The sequence below is a fragment of the Marmota monax genome, unplaced genomic scaffold (genome assembly GCF_021218885.2).
Source record: "Marmota monax isolate L192 unplaced genomic scaffold, Marmota_monax_Labrador192_F-V1.1 WCK01_AAM20220418_F8-fsc00087, whole genome shotgun sequence".
NCBI lineage: Eukaryota > Metazoa > Chordata > Mammalia > Rodentia > Sciuridae > Marmota > Marmota monax.
This window is the reverse complement of record NW_026693476.1, coordinates 5734366-5758829: the sequence shown is the minus strand read 5'-3', so window position 1 is coordinate 5758829 and position 24464 is coordinate 5734366. Positions and strand designations below refer to the sequence as shown.

Sequence of the window (24464 nt, the reverse complement as noted above, 5' to 3'; positions counted from 1 at the left end):
TATCAAATACATGACTTAAAAGTATTTTCCAGTCTGCTGTTGTCTTTTCACTATCCTTTGATGTATTGTGTGCTTTTAAGATTTATCCACATTGCTGGGTGAACATAACTGATCACTTGAACTACTTGTCAGTCTTCCATAATGTATATTTACCACATATAGCTGCTCACTCCCCCATAGACAGCCAGACTGCCTCCATCTCCACAGAATCATAAACAATCCTATGAAATAAATCCTCATGCATGTACCTTATAAAACTGAAAATTCCTGGAAGTGGAACTGCTTGAGCAAGGGTATCCACGTGTTTAACTTGACTCAGTACTGTCAGATTCTTCTCCATCTCTACTTCCACCACCAAATCCCTGAGGATTCCTCCCTATAGCTTTAAATCCCAGCCAGTGCTTGGCATTATTGGCTTCTGAGTTTGCTAGCCAAGAGCAGGAGAAGCACTATCTCATCATCATTTAATTTTCATTTCCCAAAATTTCCATGAATTTAGCAGCTCTTCACATGCTTGGATTTTTTTTTTTTTTCCTTGTAAATTGCCTGGTCATGTCACAAGACATTTTTCTTTTGGGATTTCTATCATTTTCTTGTTGGTACTTAGGGATTCCTTGTGAATTACATAGGCACCAATTCCATTTGTTTTTAGAAAGTACAGATATCTCTTCCTGTCATTTCTATGTTAATTTTTTTTTTTTTTTTTTTTTGGCGGACACAACATCTTTGTTTGTATGTGATGCTGAGGATCGAACCTGGGCTGCACGCATGCCAGGCGAGCGCGCTACTGCTTGAGCCACATCCCCAGCCCTCTATGTTAATTTTGACCAGCGTCCCTTCTTAGACCAAGATTCTTAGCTTAAATGTAATCAAGTTAGTCCTATTTTTTACCGTATGGCTTGAGCTTCTGAGGTTTTAAGATAAATCATCATTTTGCCCCACATTGTAGAGATTTCCTCTAACATTGACTTCTATTAGATTTATCATATTGCCTTTAGGATTTAAGCCATCTGGAGCCGACTTTTGCATATAGCTTTAAGAGGAATTCAGTTTTATTTTTTATTCCTATTATGAGCTAGTTTCCCTACACAGCAACTAGTACTTCCTTTTCCCATTGACTTATGATGCCATCCATCCTGCATATCACCTTACTCTATAAACAAGAGTCCACAAGGCTCTCTCTGTTCTACTTATTTATTTGGGGGCTAATATGAGATATATTTGTGTGTGTGTACATATAAATATGTATACACATACATATATAATACATGTAAATTACATATAAATGATTATTTTATCTATAAATTCATAATACATTCTGTTATATCTATTAGAACAAATCTCTCTTTCTTCCTTTGTCTCTCCCTCCTTCCTTCTCTCTTATCCCCAAATCAACTGGACATTCATTGAACTTTTACATATAAAATCTTAGGGCAGATTGTTAAGCTGCTCCAAAAAAACATCCAAACTTATTGGGATATATTAAAAATATATAAATATATTAACCTTGAGAGAATTTATATTTTTAAATATTAAATTATTCCTCCTAAGAGCATGGGATGTTTCTTAGGTTTTCCAGATCATCTCTTATGTCCTTCAACAGAGTTTTGTAGTTTAGAAAGCTCTCTCATAGGGTTCTTCTTTACTCGTTACTCTTGTTGCTATGGATCAATCCCAGGGTCTCCCGCATGCCAAGCAAGTGCTCTACCGCTGAGCCACATCCCCAGCCTCTCTTACTCTTGGTAAATATAATTATCAATTCATTATGATGTTCCTTGCTATAGTTTAACTGTGGATTTCATGTTTATCCTCTGATAATATAAATATACTTAGGTATTTACACACAGAAATTCTAGGAGAATTTTAATATTTATTGAGAGAGATGCTTACCCCATTGCTTTACTATTTAGAGACTTCTCAGATAAAATTCAAAGAAAATATAGGCTTGCTTGACATGGAATAAATATTTAACTTTGAGAAGTGGAATAGGTTATAACACAGAAATAAATTGGAGAAACCACACAGCATGAGTTAAAGGACTAAACTAAAAATTAAAAGAATACTAATGGGAGAAAGTTTTATTTAACCTTGATGAGGACAACATAAAGAGAAGAAGTATGATTCGTGTAATCAAGGAGGTGCCCTCTAACAGGAGAAACAGCATCCTGCCCTTGTCCTACTCCTGCACAGAGCAAAAAGTGCTGTAAAGACTGTGCCTAAGGGCAGGGAGGATCTCAGGAGGGGAAACTTTGAACAGGAGGTGAAGTGAAAAGGTAATAGTGCCAGTGACACATTTGGATGTATCTTATACACAACAAAAAGCACTGTTTCATTTTGTTTTGTTTTGTTTTTAAAGCAAGATAGTTGGCAGTTGGTATGTTTGAATTTGTGTATTAAAACTGGAGTCCTGGAGGCAGATTGAAGGCCACATTGGTGCAGGGAGACCAGTTAGGAGGCAACTCCTTAAGTTAATTCGGAGAATAAAATTCTTGATAACAGTACTTTAAAAGAGCCACCCGTGGGCTGAGGTTGTCGCTCAGTGGTAGAGCACTGGCATTTGTGAGGCACTGGGTTCAATTCTCAGCACCACATATAAATAAGTGAATAAAATAAAGAAAGGTCCATCAACAACTAAAAATATATATTAAATAAAAAAAAAGAGCCACCTTCCCTGCCAAAAAAAGGTGATAGCTGGAATACTTAATGTTGAAGAGGAAATATTACCCTCTGGATAAGTTGTGGTCCTACCTACATCTCCAGACCTGGAGCACATAGTTGAAATCAGTGTTGACACACAAAACCCGCAGCCACAGCTCTTTAGGAATCCTCAGGGGCCTGTGGCTTAACCATATACCATTTTTCTGTCCTCCTGCCATTTTTTACCTTTTTCCCCAAGTTGTAAGTAGTTCTTAAATATAAATATATTATTTATCTGTGTTTTTTGTCCCACAGAACTTTGAAGAGAAATAACTTAATCCAAGCTATAAAATGGTGATACAATAATAAAGCCTGAGTTTCAGCTTCCTCAGTAGAAATTGCTTCCTGACATGCATATTTCTTATCTTTAACATCAGACTTTCTCTATTTCCATTTTATTCCAAGAATCTGTTTATGTGTCAGTTTCTATATGTTCTCTTAACCTAAAATGGCCTCCATATTGAACAAATTGTAAATAAGGTAAATATTTCAGAATACTTATTTAAAGAGAAATGTATTCTCAAATGAGACATATTGTTTTGGTAATGACAATGACAATAAGAATGATGATAGTTATAATAGGAACCTTTGTGTAGTGAATATTGCCCGGCATTGTTTTAAGCATGTACGTTTATAAACTCCATGAGGTAACCCGTATTCCCCTTTTATAGTTGAGATGATTAGAAATGCAGAGTATATAAGTATGTAACTAACTTGCTCAAGAACACACAGCTAGTAAATGATGGCTTAAACCTTGTCTATCCTGTGGGCTGGTGGATGCTGAGAGCCACAGTCGGTCAGAATGGCCCCGGCATTTTGCCAGAAGTAATGGTTGAGAGGCAAGCCATTAAGATGATGATAATTAAGTTAAGCTGTCTATAATTGCTGTGACTGGATGATGCTGGATTGAAACAGGCTGTATATTCAATTGTATATAGACCCCTGCTGTCCGCCTCAGGCGCCCACTACTTTGGAGTTCTCTTGGGGATTCCTGGGGAGTTCGCGTTGGTTGGTGAAGTTCTGGTGGAGGGAGTTCTGGTTGGTGTGTGGTGTCCCTGAGAGGGCCGCGTGGGTGGCGTTCGGGGGAGTTCGGAAATAAAGTTTGTTCCTGCTTGAGTGGCTCGTGATTTGTGTCCAGCCAGACTGCGGCAGGCTGGGGTTATAGTGCTTGCCTAGTGCATGCGAGGCACTGGGTTCGATCCTCAGCAGATAGATAGATAGATAGATAGAGTCCATCTACAGGTTAAAAAAAATTACACACACACACACACACAAAAAAAACACTGTCTATCTTGCTCCAGTGTTTATGGTCTTAATTTAATCTATGCTCCATGTCTTTGATATTTTAAATATCCCACACTTTAATATTTGTACAGAGTAAAGAGCTTTAAAAATCTGAGTCTGAGCCAGGCGTAATAGCACACACCTGTAATTCCAGCAACTCAGGCTGAAGCAGGAGAATCACAAGTTCAAGAGCAGCCTGGGAAACTTAGTGAGAACCTTTCTCAAAATTAAAAAAATAAATAAATAAAAAGGGCAGGGGATATAGCTCAGGGCTTACTTAACACATGCAAAGCCCTGTTTAATCCCCAGTACTGAAGGAAAAAATAAAAGAAAATGTGTGACAGTCTTAAGAATCTTTTAACTGTCATTTCCCATGACTTCCATCTAGTTCTGAATGCAAGCTATTACTGTGCTTGGCTATGCAGTCCGCCTTCAAAGAGCAGCAGGGGATCCAGAGCTGTTGGGAATGGTACAGAAACGAATGTTACTTTTTCTCCTGTATTCTTATTAAGACCTTTTCACTTAAATTCTTATAAAACAAAAGCAGTAGAATCTATATAAGCATTTGTCAACCTCAGGATGATTTTCTGATCTTTGGTACTCAGTGTCAGGCAAACTAACTGCTCCTATGTTAAAATATATGTTCAAAGATATATGTGTAGTTTGCAGACTGGCCTGTGTCCCAGCATTCCCAAGACCTTGCTTTGTTGCCTAGAATGGCTTACCAGTTAAGAGGAGCGTGCTCTGGAAACCCACCCAATGGGCCACAAGACAGTTCTGGAGCTCTGTCTTCTGCATAGATCCCTTAGAATATGTGCATTTCTGTTTTTTACATTGTACAAGTGACAAAAACAAGGTGAAAACGAGAAGCAGGACTATGGCTCCTATTCTCTTGAAAGTAAACATTAGCCAAAAGCCACAGGGGAAAGATGTTAAAAAGATGGTAAAGTTCCAATTGCGGACAGCTAACAGTGCTGGTTCCTGCTAGTCACCCAAGTTGGTAAAGCTGTAACCATTGTTATCATTTCATTCTCACAGATCCACTTGACCTTCACATTTTTATGTACAAATTCTTATTTTTGTTTTTTTCTCATTTAAACAGAGCATCATGGTCCACCATCAGGAACAAACTCTGCCAGGCAAAGCCCAGCACTGCAGCACAGGCCCATGGGACAGTCACAGGCCAACCACATACCTGGGGACAGGTGGGGCTGTTCTAAGGTTTTCCTCACAATCCCCACCCCCACCCCACCCCATGCAGTTATGTAGAAGCCAGCTGTTGAGTCAAAATGAAAACTTGCCTATTCCTCCCTCAGGACCTTCCCTTTGCCCCACCCTCACCCCTCAGTACCTTCTTCCCCTTTCCAGCCACATCCCAAGCAGGCCATGATCATCTGGACCTGCCCAGTGAGTCAGGCTCTGGTATTCTTGGTCAAGCTAATGCTGGTAGGGAAGCCCAGGCCCACATGGATTGCTGTCCTCGTAGACCACCAGAGCAAAGCAGGCCAGAATTTTATACATATTTCTTTTGTTGAAAATATTAGTCACAAAACAAAAACTGGATTTCTGGAAATCCAGCATCTTGCCAGGCATTGGGACTACAAGAGACACATTTTTGACTGAGACAAGGTCAACTTGTCTGCCCTCTGGTTCAGTTACTTGAGGGCAGTTGTCCTTGGTATAAACTATACTGATATGCAAGAAATGGGATGCCCACAGACTTCAAGCCGTGCTGAAGTTAACGACCAGGTCTCCCCAGCATCTCTCTGGTTGTAGACAGTCTGTCTTTGTAGGGGTTGGTCAAGGGGAGAATGGCAAGGGTTGGCTTGAAAAGAAATGAGTCTGCTTTTCCTTGTGGACTATTTTTATTGTCTTGCTCTATAGAGTGACTTATTTTCTCTCCTGTAGAAGTGCCCTAGAAGGTGAAATTGGAAAAGATGTCTCTGCTTCTTACAGACATTCGTGGTCTGACCACAAGCACCTTGCACAGCCTGACACTGCAGTGATTTCAGTTGTAGGCAGTCGGCACAATCAGGTAAACAAAGCCCCACATGTGAACTGAGATTTTTGAGTTGCTACATCACTGACCTAGTGACTTTTTATTGCAAATCAGTTCAGATAAATCTGTTTCCAAAATTACTAATTCTTGTCAACCTCCTATGTGTTTTTTCAGCTTCTTGAAAGGATATAAAGACAAGCAAAAATTTACCCTCTAGTGGAAGAAATTTGATCCTTTAGTGAAGTACTTGGAAGCACATAGCGTAGCTATGGAGGGGGCTTTTGTTTGTTTGCTTGTTTTTTCAGGAAAATTTGTCAAGATTTACTAAAAGGAAGCACTTTCTAAAATTCTATTTTCTGGTTGCACATTGTTCTATTGCACATTGACCAATTAGAAGAGAATGTGTCATCTTCAGATTGATTTAGGCTGTGTTTATAAAACTTACATTCCTTCCTTATGATAATAGAAATGCATATCAAGAGTGTAACTCATTTCTCCCAGCTATTAAAGTAATTTTTCTTCAAAATGTAAATAAAGCAGTCCACAGAACTTGTTTTGCTCGTACTTCTTTCTCTCCAGAGCCTTGGTTGCTACCCAGTAGAGCTGGAAAGAGGCCCCCGGGGCTTTGGGTTCAGCCTCCGTGGGGGAAAGGAATACAACATGGGGCTGTTCATCCTTCGCCTTGCTGAGGACGGGCCTGCCATCAAAGACGGCAGAATTCATGTGAGTTGGCTTCTGTCTGCAACCTTTGCTTCTGGCTCTAGACTGGAAACTTCTGAAAAAAAATTGATTTAAAAGGAACACAGAAACCTCCTGAATCTGAGAAGCAGGATTTTCCTAAAGTCATGTTCCCTTCAGCTGCTGTGCTAGTCATGGTTACACTGCTTGACCTTCTCAACCTTGGTCAAGGAGAAGAATCATTTATTATTTCTATAATCAACATTTAAGGGCAAATGGATTAATGCATACACTTTCATCTTATTAAAATTCTTGAAAAGCCAGGATAAAACAGAATCATCAATTTCTTCCAAGAAACAGTATGCCCAGGAAATTTTTCCCTCTTAGCTATCTATAGAGGTGGAAAACCTTGTCTCTCCCAACCGTTATCTGAAGGACTGGAACTCCTGGCAATAGTGTTCCACCACAGGTTTTATTCTTGACTCTGAAACGCTGGCTGGGTAGAGGGCCCTACAGAGCAGGTTGCACAGAGATCTGCATTTTTCCTTCTTCTCTGGATGTTAGTGTCTTCAATTTTTTAAAAAGTTAATTCATTGTATTCAGTTGACATTCTCAGTATTAGACAACCATAACTCACTGCCCAAGAGAACTTTTCCTCCATCTGCCACCAGTATGCATCAAGGAAAAGGAATCTTTTTTTGAAGAAAAAACAAAACAAAACACTTTTACTAAGAAGGGCAAATGATCCTTGGGTAGCATACTAACAATAACTAGGAAAGGCTTCTAGTTGGTGGCATTCTTGAACCTTCCAAGTCATGTAGTGTTTGCTCTAACCAAGGCTTTATGCCTGCTACTGAAGAGTTGGGAAAACGGATGACCCAAAACCAGTGTAACTCCTTCCATCCTCCAAATGACCAAAGAAGTGCCCAAGTTCAAAGAGGTGAATAGAGAATTACATAGAATAGGTGATTCTGGAAGGTAACAGGATTTCCATAGGGAGATTGAGGACCAAAAGCACTGTCATTGAGCAACAGAGTTATACCAAGGAAGAGTAAGTCATGTCTAGGGAACTTCACATGTAGAGTTCCTTAGGAGGTACATAGGGGAATGGAGGGAAATGAGAACATAAAAGTAGGATGAGTCGCTAGTATAGAGGTTCTAGAAGCCCGGAAGCCTTTTGAGCCAAGAGTTTCCCCTTAGCAATGTGCTGCTGAAGTGAGTGTATCCGCGGCTGCAGGAGGATGAAGGGGCTGCAGTTCACGCAGGTCGGGTGGTGGTGGGAGTGCAACCTGAGTGGTGACCTTTTGGACAGAAGATTAAAGGGGAGAAAAAGTGCATAGGAGATCACCTGTCAGTGAGGAAAGGACCAACCTAGATGACTGGCATGTGTCAAATGAGTGAGGGATAAGAGGAAGAGTCTGCCTATGAAAAACCATTAGGGAGACCAGGGGAGACAGAATTTGGCAGGCTGATGAGGTCGGTTCGTCTTGTGGAGGTGGAGGTACAGCTGGCTGAGCAGGTGAAAGGCGACGGTGAAGACAAGGGTGGTGGTTGAAGCCCTGGTGGTGGATAAAATCAGTCATGGGCAAGGGCAGAACTCAGAGCAAGGCCTGTGGTTAGTGGTTCAGAGAAGACAAGAGGGAAGGGTGAGAATGCAGAGCCACAGAGCAGAGCGACGGAGTGTTCAGGACAAGCAGAAGGACTAACGGCCAGATGCACTCAGTACAGCATATCCAGAGCTGCTGCATCTAACCTCAGGTCACTTTCACGCAGAGACAGTCTAGTAGTGAGGAGCGTGGGTTTGGAAATTCAAGAGGCCAAGAACCAAAGCTCCGGTCTGCCACTCCTCAGCTGTGTAGTCTCAGGTGGCTTCTCCTTGAGCCACTGTTATAGAGATGGCAACTCATTCCTGGCGTTCCTGATTCTCTTCTCTCCCTTCACCCTCCACTCCCTCCTCCCCCGCCCCTCCCCTCCCATCCCCCCTCTCTCACATCTGTTGGCATGTTTTAAATGTTTGGTTTTTTTTAAATCTCCTATTGTATATATAGTGGCACAAAAAAATTCACTTAAATGATAGATTGGAATATAATTGTTTTTTAAATATTGGTTCCAAATAGGACCCTCATGATTTTACCAAATAAAATGCAAACAGACCTTCGAGCAGTCACTGTCATCCTAAAAAATGTCATTCATTAAAGATGACCAGAAACTTTAGAATCTCATGACTAAATCAACTTTTCTTTAAAAAATAAATTCAAAAATTTGAAAATAAATATGCTATTAACTGTTAGGCCCAGGTCTGCCCCAGACTATAAGAAAATATTGGCATCTGTCAGGCCAGGGCTGTGTCCTTGTGGATTTCACTTAATTTCACAGTTTCTTAACAGGTTGTAGATAGTGTAAGACATGGGTTAGAAATGTTGTTCTGGAGTTTTAATATTTTTCAGTCAGTATTGTTTTTAAAACTATATATACTTTTTTAAAACTAAAAGACTATTTTTTAAAAAGAAACATTCTTTATACCCCTTTCTTCCTACTTATCTCTTGAGATGGGGACTCACTATGTTGCCCAGGCTGGCCCCAAACTCCCGAGCTCAAAATCCTCCAGCCTCAGCCTCCCAAGCCTGGAGCTATAGGCACGCAGCGCCACGCCACACCCAATTTATTTTTCTTCTTTTATTTCATTTTTTTCTTTCATTTCTCTATCTTTACTCTTTCCTCTGTTCCTTACAATTTTATTTTTCAATAAAACTGAACTTGAATCTTTATTAAAAAGATGTTTTTCCAAATTCATTGTCACAGTTTAACTTAAAATTTCATTAGAATGTCTCCATTTCCCTCTCAGAGGTACCTTGTTTTTTACCTGTGTGTAGTTTAGTGCACGACGACGTCTCCCTATCTGTGGGCCTATAAATCTTAGAGCTACAGCTCACCCCTGTTGCCCTAATTTGGTTTTAAAGTTAAAATAAAAATGACACCTGGTGGCAAATCCATTCAATTACAAGTTTTATTTTCCGTTTATTTATGTCCTAAAAGAATAGTTTTGTTTTAGACAGTTTAAGCCAAAGAATATGATTGAAATTAACTATAACCTCAATCACATTTTATAACATAACCAAAGCATACTTCAAATATTATCTGATTTTCATTTAATTATCAACAGGATTATATGTATATAGTGCTAACTTATCACCTGTATTTCCTCATGAAAGTGATTCTTTCATCACATACTAAGGGAAATCTAGGTATTGGCTCTTGTTTCACTTATATATTCTGGACAGTGTTTTGTTGTTATTTTTCTCCATTCTATTATCCTTAATTTCTTATTTTGGTTTCTTGATTTTTTAAGTTCTTTTCCTTTTATGTATGTGTCTTAGTTTGTTTTCTATTGCTACAACTGAATACCTGAGACTGAAAAATTTATAAAGAAAAGAAATTCTTGGAATTTCTTAGAAGTCCTTGGCCAAGGGGACACACCCGGTGAAGGCCTTCTTGCTGATGGGGATGCACAGTGACTTGGCAAGACAGAGCAAGCATGCCAAAAAAAGCTCACTACTCCCTCAATAATCCATTAACCTTTAAGTGGATTAATCCATTTATGAAGGTAGAGCCTAACCACTTCCTAAAGGTCCCCCACCTTCCAATTAACATGTGGCTTTGGGGACTAAATTTCCAACAAATGAATTCTGGGAATTCAAACCACAGCAATTTAAACAGCAATATCAAATTTATCAATCTTTTTTTTCTGATATCTGTTCTTCAAGAGTGAGACATCTCTTTTTTCCTTTTCATAAATATGGAACAAAATACTTACTCTGGGGCTGGGGTTGTAGCTTAGTGGTTGAGTGCTTGCCTCACATGCATGAGGCACTGGGTTCGATCCTTAGCACCACATAAAATAAATAAAAATATTGTGTCCACCTACAACTAAAAAATTTTTTTTAAAACTCTTACTCTATTTTTCTATTTTATTGAATTGCATAGATATCATCTGCATTTAAATCACACTAAAAATGTACTTTACAGTAACTTGACAACTTATGTTTACTTGGTGGTATGCAATGGTGTTTTATCTCATTAACTCTCCCAACAACCCCAGGAGGTAGGTGCTAATATCCTCATGTAACAAATGAGGAAAAATGAGACCACTGAGCTAAAAAGAAGTGGAGCCAGGATTGAACCACAGATTTTTGACTCCAAAGTCCAGCTTCCCAACTGCTGTGCCAAGCTTTAGCTGGAGGCCGAGTTGTTCTGTGGACTTCTTTCAATAATTACTGAGTCCCTTTCTCTGTGTTGCTTCTGGATCGTTTTAGCTCTTACAAATATTTGGAATGTTGTCTTTTTGAAATTTTGGTGATATTGCATTGTTCAGTTGTTCTGTTTTGAAGCCAAACATTTCAGTTGCATGTCACCTTAAAGATGATTTTAAGGGGCTGGGGTTGTGGCTCAGTGGTAGAGCACTTGCCTAGTACATGTGAGGCGCTGGGTTCAATCCTCAGCACAACATAAAGATAAATAAAGCAAAGGTATTGTGCATACCTACAACTAAAAAAAAAATGGAAAAAAAAAAAAAGATCTTAAAATCACTGCCATTGCCAGGTGCAGTGGCACACACCTGTAATCCCAGTGACCTAGGAGGCTGAGGCAGGAAAGTAGCAAATTTGCAACCAGCCTCAGCAACTTAACAAGACCCTAATTTAAATTAGGGGAAAAGGAGAGGGGCCCACTGCAGGTATAACTCAATAGTTAAGTGCTCCTGGGTTCAATCCCCTGTACCAAAAAAAAAGTTAAAAAATCACTATTGGGCTGGGGTTGTAGCTCAGTGGGACAGCACTTGCCTAGCAAGCGTTAGGCACTGGGTTCAATCCTCTACATCACAGAAAATAAATGAATTAAATTAAGGTATTGTGTTCATCTACAAATATTTAAAAAAAAAAATGCCACTACCATTATTAGCTTTAATCAAGTCCTTTCCATATTTTTCCTTTTTCTTACAATATATTCCTAATATATGGCAATGGTACCGGGGCATCTTATTCTGATCCTTAGTTTTGTTTTCCAGGGAAATGATTTTAAACTAAAGTCATTAAGTGAAAGCCAGTGATTGCTTTTAAGTAACTATTCATATTCAACTATTTGTTTGTTTTTTAGAATTTTACTCTAAATGTGTCACTTAGCTAAGGCTTCATGTCTGTACATGGTATAGTGGTAGCACAAAGAGTAAGTAGTTCTACGAAAGGTGTCAAGAATAGGGAGATATCTTCCTAGGTTCTAGGAGATAATTTGAGATTCAGCTCCAGTTTGAAAGTACCCTTCCCAGATTCCTCATTCCCATAGAGGCTCTGTGGGGCTGGTGTGGGGCTCAGTGATAGAGCACTTACCTAACATGCAGGAGACCCTGGCTTCAATCCCAGAACCACACACACAGAAGGAGAAAGACATGCAGATGTAGCTCTGGGGTATCATTTGAATTACTGTAGAACTTCACCTCTTCTTCTGTTTATCTTATGGAAGAAAACAATTTTTTCAATTCTAGGGATCAAACCAGGGCCTCACACATGCTAGGGAAAACTTAGACTTTGTTTCTTGATTTCAAGATGCCCACATCCTAACATAGTAGCCATATATAAATTTCCAATGTAGGATTCTTGTCAATAAAGAACATTGTACATTGTCCCTTTCTACTAGTACCAGCTGTTCACACATCACCTCTAGCATGATAGCAATGTCACCAGCAAGGTTGAAGGGCTCTAAAATTAGCAAAAGCAGAACTTGAAGGGTGATGGAGAGTTTCATGATGTTCCTGTAAATATTCCCTGTCTAGGTTGGCGACCAGATTGTTGAAATCAATGGGGAACCTACACAAGGCATCACACATACTCGAGCAATTGAGCTCATTCAAGCTGGTGGGAATAAAGTTCTTCTTCTTTTGAGACCAGGAACGGGCTTGATACCTGACCATGGTAAGTAAAGTTGCTAAAGGTCTATGGGTAGCTAACATGTGTATTAGGAAACAGGCAGCAGAAGCAGAGGAGTATTTATTTGGAGGGGATGGATATTTTACTGGCTAAATCAGAGTTGAACACCAGAACCATTAAAAGCAGAATTATTATAAAACAAGTGACATCAAGCAGGACATTTGTTGGTATAAGATCTATTTTAGATTGATTTCATCAGAAAACAGTGCTTTTGTAGAGAAATGTGCCTGTAAGAAATGAGCATATTAGAAGCCAACAATTTAAATGTCATGAAAAACATTTTAAATGCCTTCAGAAGATCCCAGCCATCTCCCTGCCTCGGCTAATTACATATCACCAACAAATGTTATTGGTTTCCTTATAGTAAGATAACTTTGTCTCTAAATGAGTAAATACCATAAGCCCTTTGGCTTTTCTGGTCACCTGTCTGAAACAAGTTGCTATAGCCCTACCTGGAGACACAGAGTTGGACCTAAGAACCACGTCTATACTCCTGTGCTGATCCTAAACTTCCTCAATTTCCCTGTATATTTTTGAACTGTCACAGGACTTGAGAATCACTAATTATTTTGTGAGTGCATGATCCTAAATGCAGTACCACACCTAGTACTCGTCTCCTCTGGCTCCCCGCCCCGTCACAGAGCTTCTGTAGGATGAGTGTAGACATGACCTCCTCCAGGCCCTTCCAGCTTATGATTCTCTGACTGTATTACCTTCCACCATCTGCCTGTAAATCATACATTCCCAGTGACATCTTTGCTAACTGCGCTGATTTTTTTTTTTTTTCCACATAGTCCTAGGCTTTTTCTCTTCCTTCTTCAGGTTTGGCTCCTTCCGGTCTGTGCTCCTACGTGAAACCTGAGCAACATTAAGGCTTTCAGGGCTTTTCTTGGTCTTTCCTTAAAAAGACTTGGTAAATTTGCATGTCTTATAAATCACTTTCTTCTTTTGTTTTCTTTTTAATTAAAAATAGATGCTATTAAATACATCTATTTCTATCTTCTGCCCTTTGCAGTCTCCTTTTGACATTAAATTTGACAGCTTAATTCAAGAAAATTATTGGCAAATGCCCATGAACCTCACTCTCGTTGGGTCTACTTTATATTAGTGATTTTGACATATCATTAAGTGATACCCATTAATAACACCTTAATCAGTAAGCTTTTAGGACCATGTAATTTGGTCCAGTTTTTTTATTCATTTGACTGGGCTTTATAAATAAAGAATTTACATAATAATATACGTATTATGATAAGTATATTATGATAATAATAACTGTTTTATATACATAAACAGTCTACCCTCCATGTACAGATGTCTATACACATCTGTCTTTACAGAGAGATACATAAACATAAGCTGGGTAACATACTCATCCTCCGGCTGTCTAAGCAGTCAGTACAACCCAAATGGCTGTCAAAGTTCAAACTTATTGTTCCCGTATATAATTCTAAAATGTAATAATGTTCCATTCAAATCACTTTTTTAGGTGATTGGGATATTAATAATCCTTCATCTTCCAATGTGATTTATGATGAACAGTCACCATTTCCCCCATCTTTACATTCTGCTTCCATATTTGAAGAGTGTCACGTACCAGTAATTGAAGAATCTCTAACGAGAGTTCAGATATGTGAAAAGGCAGAAGAATTAAAGGACACTATACCTGAAAAGAATAGCACTTTAAATGAAAATCAGCCTGAAATAAAGCATCAGTCTCTTCTCCAGAAAAATGTGAACAAGAGGGATCCAACCAACAGTCCTGGGCACCGGAACAAGAAAAATCTGAAAATAGAAAATGGTGTTACACGAAGAGGTAGATCTGCTAGTCCCAAAAAGCCAGCTAATCGTCAGTTAGAGGAACACATGGAAAAAAATCCAAGTCCTCTAAAAAATGACCCCAGAAGGCAACCCAGAGATCGATCACTGAGCCCTAGGAAAGGGGAGAATAAAAGTTGTCCGATTAACAGCAAGGCAGGTTCTGAACAGAACCAATGCAGAAAAAGCAGAGGACGATCTTCTAGCCCAAAGAAGCAGCAAAAACTTGAAGAAGGCAAAGACCCAGCAAATGCTAGCGCCAAGTTATTAGAGGGTGAGAGTCGAAGAATAGCAGGCCACGCTGGCGACAATACTGAACAGATCCCAGATGGGAAAGAAAAATTGGGTGTCATCAGGAAAGAGCTGAAGCAGAGTCCACTGGAAAAAAATAGAGCAAGGTCTCCAGAGAAAAAAAGCAAGAGAATGGATGAAAAGTCTCTTCCATCCAAAAAGAACGGTAACACTGCAGGTGGGGTAGGGTCTGAAAATGAAAGAGGAAGGCAGGCAACCGCGGGAGAGACGCACCCCGGTAAAGACAGAATTGGAGAAAATGGCCAAGTATCAGAAAAGAAGCTGAAGCAGGAACCTGAAGATGATCACAAAGGGAAAGATCTAGAGGCAGCTGACAAACGCAAAGAAGGTGGAAGGGTCAAATCTGAGAGTAGCTCTCTAGTTAAGAAAGCACCCATAACTCCAGGGCCCTGGAAAGTGCCAAGTGCAAAGAAAGTCACAGGCACTACTGGCGTGGCCGAGAAACGGCTGTGACTGTTGGTGAAAAACAAATTGAAAGAGCACTTTACCCCCTTCCCCACCTCAAAATATTTTTTTTTTTGCCCCCCTTCAGGAAGTCAAATACTTAGATACATTTTAATTTGAGCATCGAGCTACCTAGGCTGCATGAAGGGCCTTTAGGATTGCTAAGAACCAGCCTTCCCTGGCTGCCGTCCCTCACGCTCAGGAAGGAGCTGCATCTAGGCACTCCTCTGACATGATCTGCTCAGGCTGCCTGGCTCGTCTTCATGAGTCTGAACAAATGATATATGTTGATATTAACGTGGTCACAGCTCACACTGTATTTGTGCCAAGTTACCTGCTGTATCATATCTGTTTTATCTTTCTCATTCAGATATTTTCACAGTAATGAAAAAGTTAGGTTTGGCTTGGAAGTTGATGTTTTCAAATAGCATGTTGCATGTTTACAGAGAGAAATATTTGAGTCCTTGAAGAAGAGATTGTTAGCTCATCATTAAAGATGGCAGTTGCCTCTTGTAACAGCTACCAATGATGTCCCAATTTAAAAATGAAACTCCAAAACATCACTACTGTAAAAAAAAGTCAGATATTAATGCTTTCTCATGACTTTAATTTGGATGGACAGGTGTTCCAAATAACTGTTAAAGATATCACCTACATAAATTGAATGTTCAAAATGAGGAAGTTCTCCAAGCAAGAGTTCACCTCCTATCCAACCCTGATGTAGTTACAGCATCTCAGGTCACCCTTATCCCTCCCCCTCCCAACAAAAAAGCATGTGGAAATACTGCTTATTGCTTTTCAAAGAAAACTAGCAACTATCTATTTCTGGATATTTGGGTTGTATCTATTACTAAAGTCATTAGTCTTTAATACATAATATATATTTGAAGAGTCAAATATTAGATTGTGCAAAGGATGTAATTATGAAACCAGTTTCATAGTCTATTACCAGATAAAGTACCAGCTCATCTGGCAGATGTGCAAGTTCAGGCATTTCAAAGAACCTGTGTGGCCAGCAAGTCAGGGCATATATGGTAAATAGTATGTGCTGGGTCCTAATTTTAACTTTTAGCTGCATTAACATACTTTAAAACAAAAAAGGGAGACTAAGTATTTGCTTGATTTGTAAAACTTTTCAGAGTTCTTTTTAAAAAGTCTAAAGATGTTTGCTGGAAGTTAGAGATGGGTCTGTTAGACCCAAGTTTTTCAGTCCCCTGAAGCAGCATTCAGTAGCATCTATAAATACAGGCACACTCTCAGAATAAGATGCTCATGGAGTATTTGAACACACTTTTTCTGTCACCCTGAGTTCATCTTGTTGTGAAACACATTACGTCCAGGCCCTTCCCTCTGCGAGTCTGACTGTGAAACTCTTTAATGTAACAACTGTATCAGCCCCTGTAGATAACACATGCTTCCCAGAGTGAGCCTTTTGAAATCCCCTTTCATCCAGAACTATATTTACCATCTATTGTAACTACTTGAATAGAGCAAAATTAGGAGGCTTGATAAATGCTAAGAATTTAGTACCACAGAAATGATTTATTTTCCCTATAGTCCACAATTAGTGACAAAAAATCCTATTTTTATTGTTAACTGTGACATAAATTTGATGTCATATGTTGTCAGTTTGATGTGGCTCTTCCTAAGTAACTTGTCACTGTACTGATTATATACTGACTTAGCAATGTGGCCTTGGAATGCTGAGCAAAATATGGATGTACTGGTTGTAAATGTTTATATATGTACAGTACCTTTATATATACATGAGGTTCTGATTAGAGAAAGAGATCTGTAAATTGCTCGTTATTTTTTATATAGATATTAAAAAAAACCAAAAACAGTTCATGGCCTGCATTTTTTTGACCGTCAGCTTTGTTTAATGTGGTTTTCTGTTTGTGGAGCTAGTTCCCATCATGGTCTGAATCCTCAAATAGATCTTGTCCCAAGTAACAAACCATTAAAAATTGTACAATCACATACCTGTAATCCCAGCAACTCAAGAGGCTGAGGATCACAAGTTCAAAGCCAGCAAGTTCAAAGCCAGCATCAGCAACTTAGCGAGGCCCTGAGCAACTTAGTCAGATCTTGTCTCAAAATAAAAAAATTTTAAAAAGGGATGGGGATGTGACTCAGTAGTTCAATCCCCCCCCCCCCGCAAAAAAAAAAAAAACAAAAGAAGATTCTTATAATGTGACTTTTCCTGTACAGTTAAACTTATTCATACTTTATGTCCATTTTTCAAATTTCATTGTAAAGAATATAGATAGTATAACAAAATTATTTATATAAAGCTATCAGGGAGAAAATACAGCTTGTTTCTTTAGATTCAGTTACTAGATATTTGTGAGTCCAGTTTCATCACACTATGGCCATTCACATTAGCCTTGTGGGTCTTACTTAACTTACTTTTAGAATGAACTGTTTTGATTTCATTTAACCCTTAGTATGCAAAATGCCTTAAACCTGCTTCAATACCCTGGTTAACTTAATACTCTTGAGGAGAAAAATTCTACCTGCCATTGCATGAACTCACACTAAAATAAAACCTAATACCCTAGTTCCCAGCCCCCACCCCAGGACCTGTCACAGCAAAATAGTCTTGTCCTACTGGTCACCCAGGCAAAGGAGTCTTGGCATCTCACGGTGACACCAGATGGCTAAGATCCTACAGTCCTATAGCACTGTCTTTTCATATAGTCACATCCATCCTCTGAATCAAGGCAGCTCTGAACAGGTTCAACTCCTATTTCAGGTATCCTGGACTCAGAAAAGCATTTGGCATTTTATTTTTACTCAAAACTATCTTGCTGTTAAAAAAAGTGAATAGCTGGGCTGGGGTTGTGGCTCAACGGTAGAGCGCTTGCCTAGCACGTGCGAGGCCCTGGGTTCGATCCTCAGCACCACATAAAAATAAATAAATAAAATAAAGGTATTGTGTCCAACTACAGCTAAAAATAAATATATTTTTTTAAAAAGCGAATAGCTGAACATCCTGTAATCCCAGTGACTTGGGAGGCTGAGGCCAGCCTGAGCAACTTACTTAGACCCTGTTTCAAAGCAAAATTAGGGGCTGGGGATGTAGCTCAGTGGTAGAGCACCCCTGGGTTCATTGCCCAGAACCACCACCAAAAAAGCAAGGAGACTACAGATTAAACTGTATGGCATTCTGCCTACTCACTTCCCACAAATATATGTTTGAAACCTTAGCCCGTAATGTGCTCTTGGACTAAGGAACACTGGCATAAACACAGACTTGTTACAAAATGTGACATTCCAGTTTGATATGAGGAATACATCAAATTTACTTCATACATCTTCAAGGCATGCTCCAATGCCTAAAAGCTATCTCTGCTTTTTAAACAGTAATAGGTATGTTTATTTAGCTCTTCTGATTATACTGGTAAGAGTTTATCAGCAATATAATGACTTATTTAAAGCATTCCATAATTGAACAAAATCTAGAATCTTTAGTTAGCTGAATTAGTTTAAGAATCCCACTGACACATATGTTTTCAGTGTTGCTATACAAGTAGCATTAAGTATAAAAAGAGAATATGAAGTCTTACGAAGAGTTGGATGGAATTCAACAGAAAACTCAATCTTACTTACACATTGAAAATATGAAAACATAGCCAAGTACTTTAATTTAGCATTAATCTATTTTAACAAAAAATTCTGTGGGTGTCTATTTTATAATATTTACAATAAAACCACACAGAACAATTAACAAATTCACAAACAAGAAGCTTTTTCTGTCCTTAGTAAAGGATGACCATTTGTCAACTTGGATAACATCTGCAGCTTATTGGCTCAGAATATTCTGAGGAGAGGTACAGAATCATTGCACCCTCAAGACATTTAAACTACATCGTTCAACATGGGCACCAATAACTGTAAGAAGCAAAAGGTAAAATTACTAGACAATACATATATAATTAGATTAAGCTCCACTTCTTAATATTCCCCAACAACACAGTACCTTTTGGAGCAAGACCTGTCTGGCCTATTATGAGTGTTGATCTAAAAATTTTCAAAAATGCATTTAGTTGATTTTCTTGAAGGATTATTTTTACAGTACAGAGATCTACTTGCTTCTAAATACAGTGAGCCAAAAGTAAAGACAAACCCATACATTTATACTTTGTGAAACATCCTGGCATTTATAATTTTCCACCTAGGCCTGAAAGTCAAGAAAACCATACTCCAATTAGGCAAGTATGTGGTCATTCAACTTCTCAAGTGTTTACGTTATACATGGGCCAGAGTTGTACTTGGGAAGTTTGTAGATCAGACCTCCATGACAACTGTAGGAAGGATAGTTTTCCCCACTATAAAAGCAGATTGAAATATTAAATTGATAGGCATTTTTCTTACACTTTTATGGTCATTTCTATTCCAATTAAATATTTGAATAATTTAACATTATTTTAGCTTTACATCTTGGCTTAATTTCTCAGTAACGTAAATATTACCAAAATCTCATCCCTTTTGGATTCAAAAACACCAGTTTCTAGAAATTATATAGGGATAAATTAAACACTAAGGATAGGAGAACCATGAATTACAACTCTTCCATTATAACAGAAAAAAAAAGTCACATGAATGGTAACAGACGAGAGGTCTGTTATTCATTCATCCTGTACATGTTTACTGAGCACCGAGGATAGAGGTGCTGAGGTTATGTGTGTTCTGGGAACCTAGGAGTGAACAAGAAAAAATCCCTGCTTTCATGGGGCTTACACTTTAGTGAAAAAGACACACACAAGCAGGCAAAAAGAAATGATAAAGACCATGAAAAGGAAATGGACAGGGTGATACAACTGATAACGGCCCACTGTTGTCAGAATGAGTTGTGAGTTGAGAATTGCAAGTTCACAGCCAGCCTCTGCAACTTTAGCATGGCCCTAAGCAACTTAACAAGATCTGGTTTTAAAATAAAAAAGGGTAGGGATGTGGCTCAGTGTAAAACATCCCTGGGTTCAATCCCCAATACAAAAGAAAAAAACTTTCAAAAGTCTAACAATGAGAAAGAACTTGGTATATTATGTTGTGGTGGTCATGAGCTAGGTAGGCTCTTGGGAAGTGAAAGAGGATGGAGACCCAGATCTACAAGCATGACACTTGAGGTAGATAAACAAAACCTTCAGCATATGCGCATAACAGATGAACTAGAACAAAACCATAATCAACTGAAATGTCAACAGATTCAAAGATTTACATAATATGCCTGCATCTGACTTGCAGCTAGACTACTTAACCAAAAAGAACACTGTGAACCCCAAATATCAAATGAGTGTCAAGGGATTTAATTTTCAAAGAAGCTTTCCTGAGAACCTGTACATTTCTTGCCAGGAAAATCATACATATAATCAGAGAGCTCAATCCTGGGCACAGCACTGAGAGGTGAGGGCCATAATCCAGCCTTTGGGGTAAGTTTACCTTTGATGTTCTTAAATAAGTTTGCATGTGCCTCGCTCTGACACATCCAGGAATTCTTTTCAACAGTGTTTAAGTTAAGCAGGCCAAGTGGAGGTGCCACTGCCCCCTTGAAAGAACCTCATCTGACCCCTGTCCTTTGACATAGGTAAAGAGAAGTGAGGCTGTAAATGAAGGAGCATCAAGTTGGTCGAGAAGCAGGCCTAATAGAGAAGGGCCTTGGAGGCAACCACACAGAAGCCAGGAAAAGTTTAAATAGGAACGATGGAAATATATTTCCATGTTTTAAGCTCACTCATGCTGGGGAGAACTGACTGTAGCAGGTAATAATGGCAGCAGACCAGGTGAGTGTGAAGGAGGTTTAACCTAGTTGAGGTGGGAATGCCAAGTGACTCCACTTGGATCAGATAAGGAGCCTTTGACTTGAGCAACTGGGTAAACTTTGTATCACTTAAAGTGGAGAAAACATTTGCTCTCCTCCTTAAAACAACTGAAACAAATGTTAAGAAGTGAATATTGGACAACAGGCAGCACAGGGTAATGGAATTAAGGTGCACCCCGTGATTGCTCCAGATAACTGCCTAGTGGCAGCTGCTCAGCTGCGGCTGGGAAAGGGAGGACCCAAACGGAAGCTCGTAGGCTTGCCAGAGCTGAGAAAACAGAACTGAGAATGTGGGCTAGGGTGGCTGAGGAGGAGCACCAGAAAGCAGCAGCTTTAGCTGGAGGAGAGCGCTCCAGGGACATGCAGAGAGTTCCTTTCAGGTCCTAGCTGAGGATGGACCAGCCTGAGCACCTGGGGAAGTACCCAGAGACAGAGACAGAATTGCCACAAAGGAGAGCAAGCAGGAAAGTGGCTGAAGCTCACACAATACATGTTCTCACGGCCAAAGTGGAAAAGACCTCATAGTGAACAGTATGAGGTACAATATTCAGAAGGATACTGCCTCAGTGGAGAAAGGTAGCCCTAAAGACCGTGTGGCCCACCTAACAAAGCTTATAAAAGCAAGCCTTGAAATGATGAAGCTGTTTCCAATAACTGCTTGTGAAAATATAAAACAATATGAAAACTATGAACCCAAAGATTCAGTAAGTCCAACAAACCTAAACAAAAATCATGAAGAAAACTATACCAGATACACATTACAATTAAATTGTACAAATTCAATAGTAAAAAAATTAAAATCTGGGGTTGGGGATGTGGCTCAAGTGGTGATGTGCTTACCTGGCATACGTGGGGGCGCTGGGTTCAATCCTCAGCACCACATAAAATAAAGATGTTGTATCCACCGAAAACTGAAAAATAAATATTAAAAAATTCTCTCTCTCTCTCTCTCTCTCTCTCTAAAAAAATAAAATAAAAAAATAAAAATCTGAACAGCAGTTTTTTAAAAAATGAACAAAAATAAAAGTGATTTTTAAAAAACACAAAATTACAAAATGAAGCAAACTTCTCAGAAATGACAAAATCCAGGAAGCAAGGAATCAACCCCATTTTTAAATCTAGAATTTTATACTCAGCAAAAATATTTAAAAAAAAAAATTAGATGTATGGACCTTTATTTTATTTGTTTATATGTGTTGCTGAGAATCGAACCCAGTGCCTCACACATGCCAGGCAAACACTCTACCACTGAACCACAGCCTCAGACCCCCAAAATATACTTTCAATGTAAAGATTCAAACTATCTCTCAACAGAGTGACCCTATATACTTTGGTTATTTTCAAAATGACAGTAAACCATTCATAGATTCTAAATGATGAGACCAATGTTTCAGAAGATGTAGAATCTTTTGAGAAGAATGGATTGGGCTTGGGGAATAGGGGAACCATGAATAGGTAAGAATAGAACCAGCAGAAATTTGTTCAAAAAAAAAACAAAAAACAAAGAATATCAACATACACGAGGGTAGTGGCAGTGGGAAGGGAGAAAAGTGAACTGACCAGAAAAATATCCAAAAGATAATTATGCAGACTTGGTGAGTGAATGTGAGGTTTGGGCAAGAAATCAAGAATGATTCTCAAGTTTCTGACATGATCAACTATTAATTACATACAATTCACCCACCTGAAAAATAACTGAAACCAGTCACATACCACCAAAATCATAGCTAAAGGAACCCACAAGAGGAAACTACTATAATTCACTATGCAAAAGTTGCAGATTAAAATAGCAAATTTTTTGGTAGGGGAAAAAGATGAAAGCATCAGCTTTATTCATCTGAAATCTGTACTGAGCTCAGTCTTGAATTTGAGACAATTATTATTTTTCCCCAGGGAAAATAGTAAAGCCAGAGTTTCTATGAACTGTCTGTTGAAGTACCTCTACAGAACAGTTCCTTCTACAGATAAATCACTATAGAGCTTTACCATGAAAAAAATTACAACTCCCATGAGCATTCAAAATGGCTGCAAATTGTTGGTGATCCACTTCTAGTTCATCAACCTTGCTTCATGTTTCTATTGTCGAAGTGAGATTTTAGAAGAACTTTAGTAATAACAAATAAAGTGCTAAATTCTTTATATCATGCTAAGAACCTTACAGGATAATCTCATTTAACCGTAACAACCCTATTAGGTAGTTATTATATTTAACAGGTGAGGAAATTGAAATACAAAGAGGTTAATTTGCCCCAGATTATGACGCTAATAATCATCAGAGCCAAGGATTTGAACCCAGAAAGAGGATTTAAACCCAGAAAGATCTGACCACAATCCCTGAACTGTTGAGAAATTTATCTTGAAGCCTCACACAGATCTCCCTGCATACAGAATCTGTGTAACTGATACACTGATGGTAAATTAGTACATGCTTTACATGTTATAATCAAGTTTCACAAAACCTCATCATTAAAATGTTCAGGCTTTCAATCTGCTTCAAAAGAGTCTTCAAAGCAGGTAACTTAATGAACAAGAATGCTGAAGTTTTCATTAACATGTGTATATGCACCTGTATGTAATAGGGGGCACTGATAAGAGAATCTTCAGCATCAAAGGCATGGCTTGTTGATTACAGACACCCAAAACCTGAAATTGTACTGACGGCTGGACATGTTAAGCTGCACAAGATTAGCACAGAAACCAGGTTGGATGGACATGGATGAATGCACTAACTTACATTTCTCATACTGAAGTTTACCAACAGCTTTTCACCAACAGCTACAGTTATTAGGATTAATTCAGAATCATAAGCTAATTAAAAATTTCTCCACAATTGAGTAGAAGCTGTCAGTTCAAATGTTATTTTTTTCTTTCAACCACAAAAGAAAGCCTAGAAATCAAAATTCTCCAGTAAAGTTCTTTTATTTGGATTCAACCTAAAATAGTTTGTTTGTTCTCTGTGATAGAGAAATCTCCAATTCTATAGACTGTAATAGAAAAGTACTGAATTTGCATATTTCCAGTAAAAGATATTTGCTTCATGCTTTGGGTATCTACATAGTTACCCAAAAGACTTTATCCAGTAAATTTAACTATCACAGTACTGAAGTGCCCAGAATGAATTGCCTAACTTAGGAAATTGCCCTTGTGTTACCATAACACACACAGTCTTTAGTTGGCTGACTATTCCTATTGTTTGAAAACCATGAGAGTGCAGGTGCTCAGCACGCACACACAGGCAGAAAGGACTTGTTCCTCCGGGAACACCCTTTGTTAGATTGGGCAGAGCTGAGAGCACCTGTGCTTGTGGCCACGCAGGTGGGTGTTGAACTGGCTTCTGCAGTCATCTGTTTCCTTGATGGGTGAGTACTGATGCCTGCCAAGAGAGAATCCTGGCACGTGCGTGACTCAGCTTATGACTTAATTTTCCACAGCT

At 38.8% G+C, this 24464-nt stretch overlaps 2 protein-coding genes across 6 annotated transcripts in view; one reads left to right on the top strand and one right to left on the bottom strand.

The window, feature by feature from the left end:
• The window catches only part of Magi3 (membrane associated guanylate kinase, WW and PDZ domain containing 3), a 255744-nt gene extending 238691 nt beyond the window's left edge, over positions 1-17053 (top strand). The window contains exons 17-22 of one of the 3 annotated variants that reach the window (XM_046458288.2): positions 5084-5186; positions 5890-6016; positions 6560-6703; positions 12483-12621; positions 13459-13549; positions 14126-14261. In XM_046458288.2, the coding sequence (XP_046314244.1) occupies positions 5084-5186; positions 5890-6016; positions 6560-6703; positions 12483-12621; positions 13459-13508 (563 nt within the window). In that variant the 3' untranslated portion in view covers positions 13509-13549; positions 14126-14261. Of the gene's footprint in view, positions 1-5083; positions 5187-5889; positions 6017-6559; positions 6704-12482; positions 12622-13458; positions 13550-14125 lie in introns of all 3 variants that reach the window. The other 2 variants (XM_046458287.2, XM_046458286.2) reach the window with 2 other exon arrangements.
• Positions 13392-24464, bottom strand: part of Phtf1 (putative homeodomain transcription factor 1) — a 50344-nt gene continuing 39271 nt past the window's right edge. For 2 of the 3 annotated variants that reach the window (XM_046458291.2, XM_046458289.2), the window contains one exon: positions 13392-24462. In XM_046458291.2, the coding sequence (XP_046314247.1) occupies positions 24442-24462 (21 nt within the window). In that variant the 3' untranslated portion in view covers positions 13392-24441. The remainder of the gene's footprint in view (positions 24463-24464) is intronic. The other variant, XR_006854774.2, reaches the window with a different exon arrangement.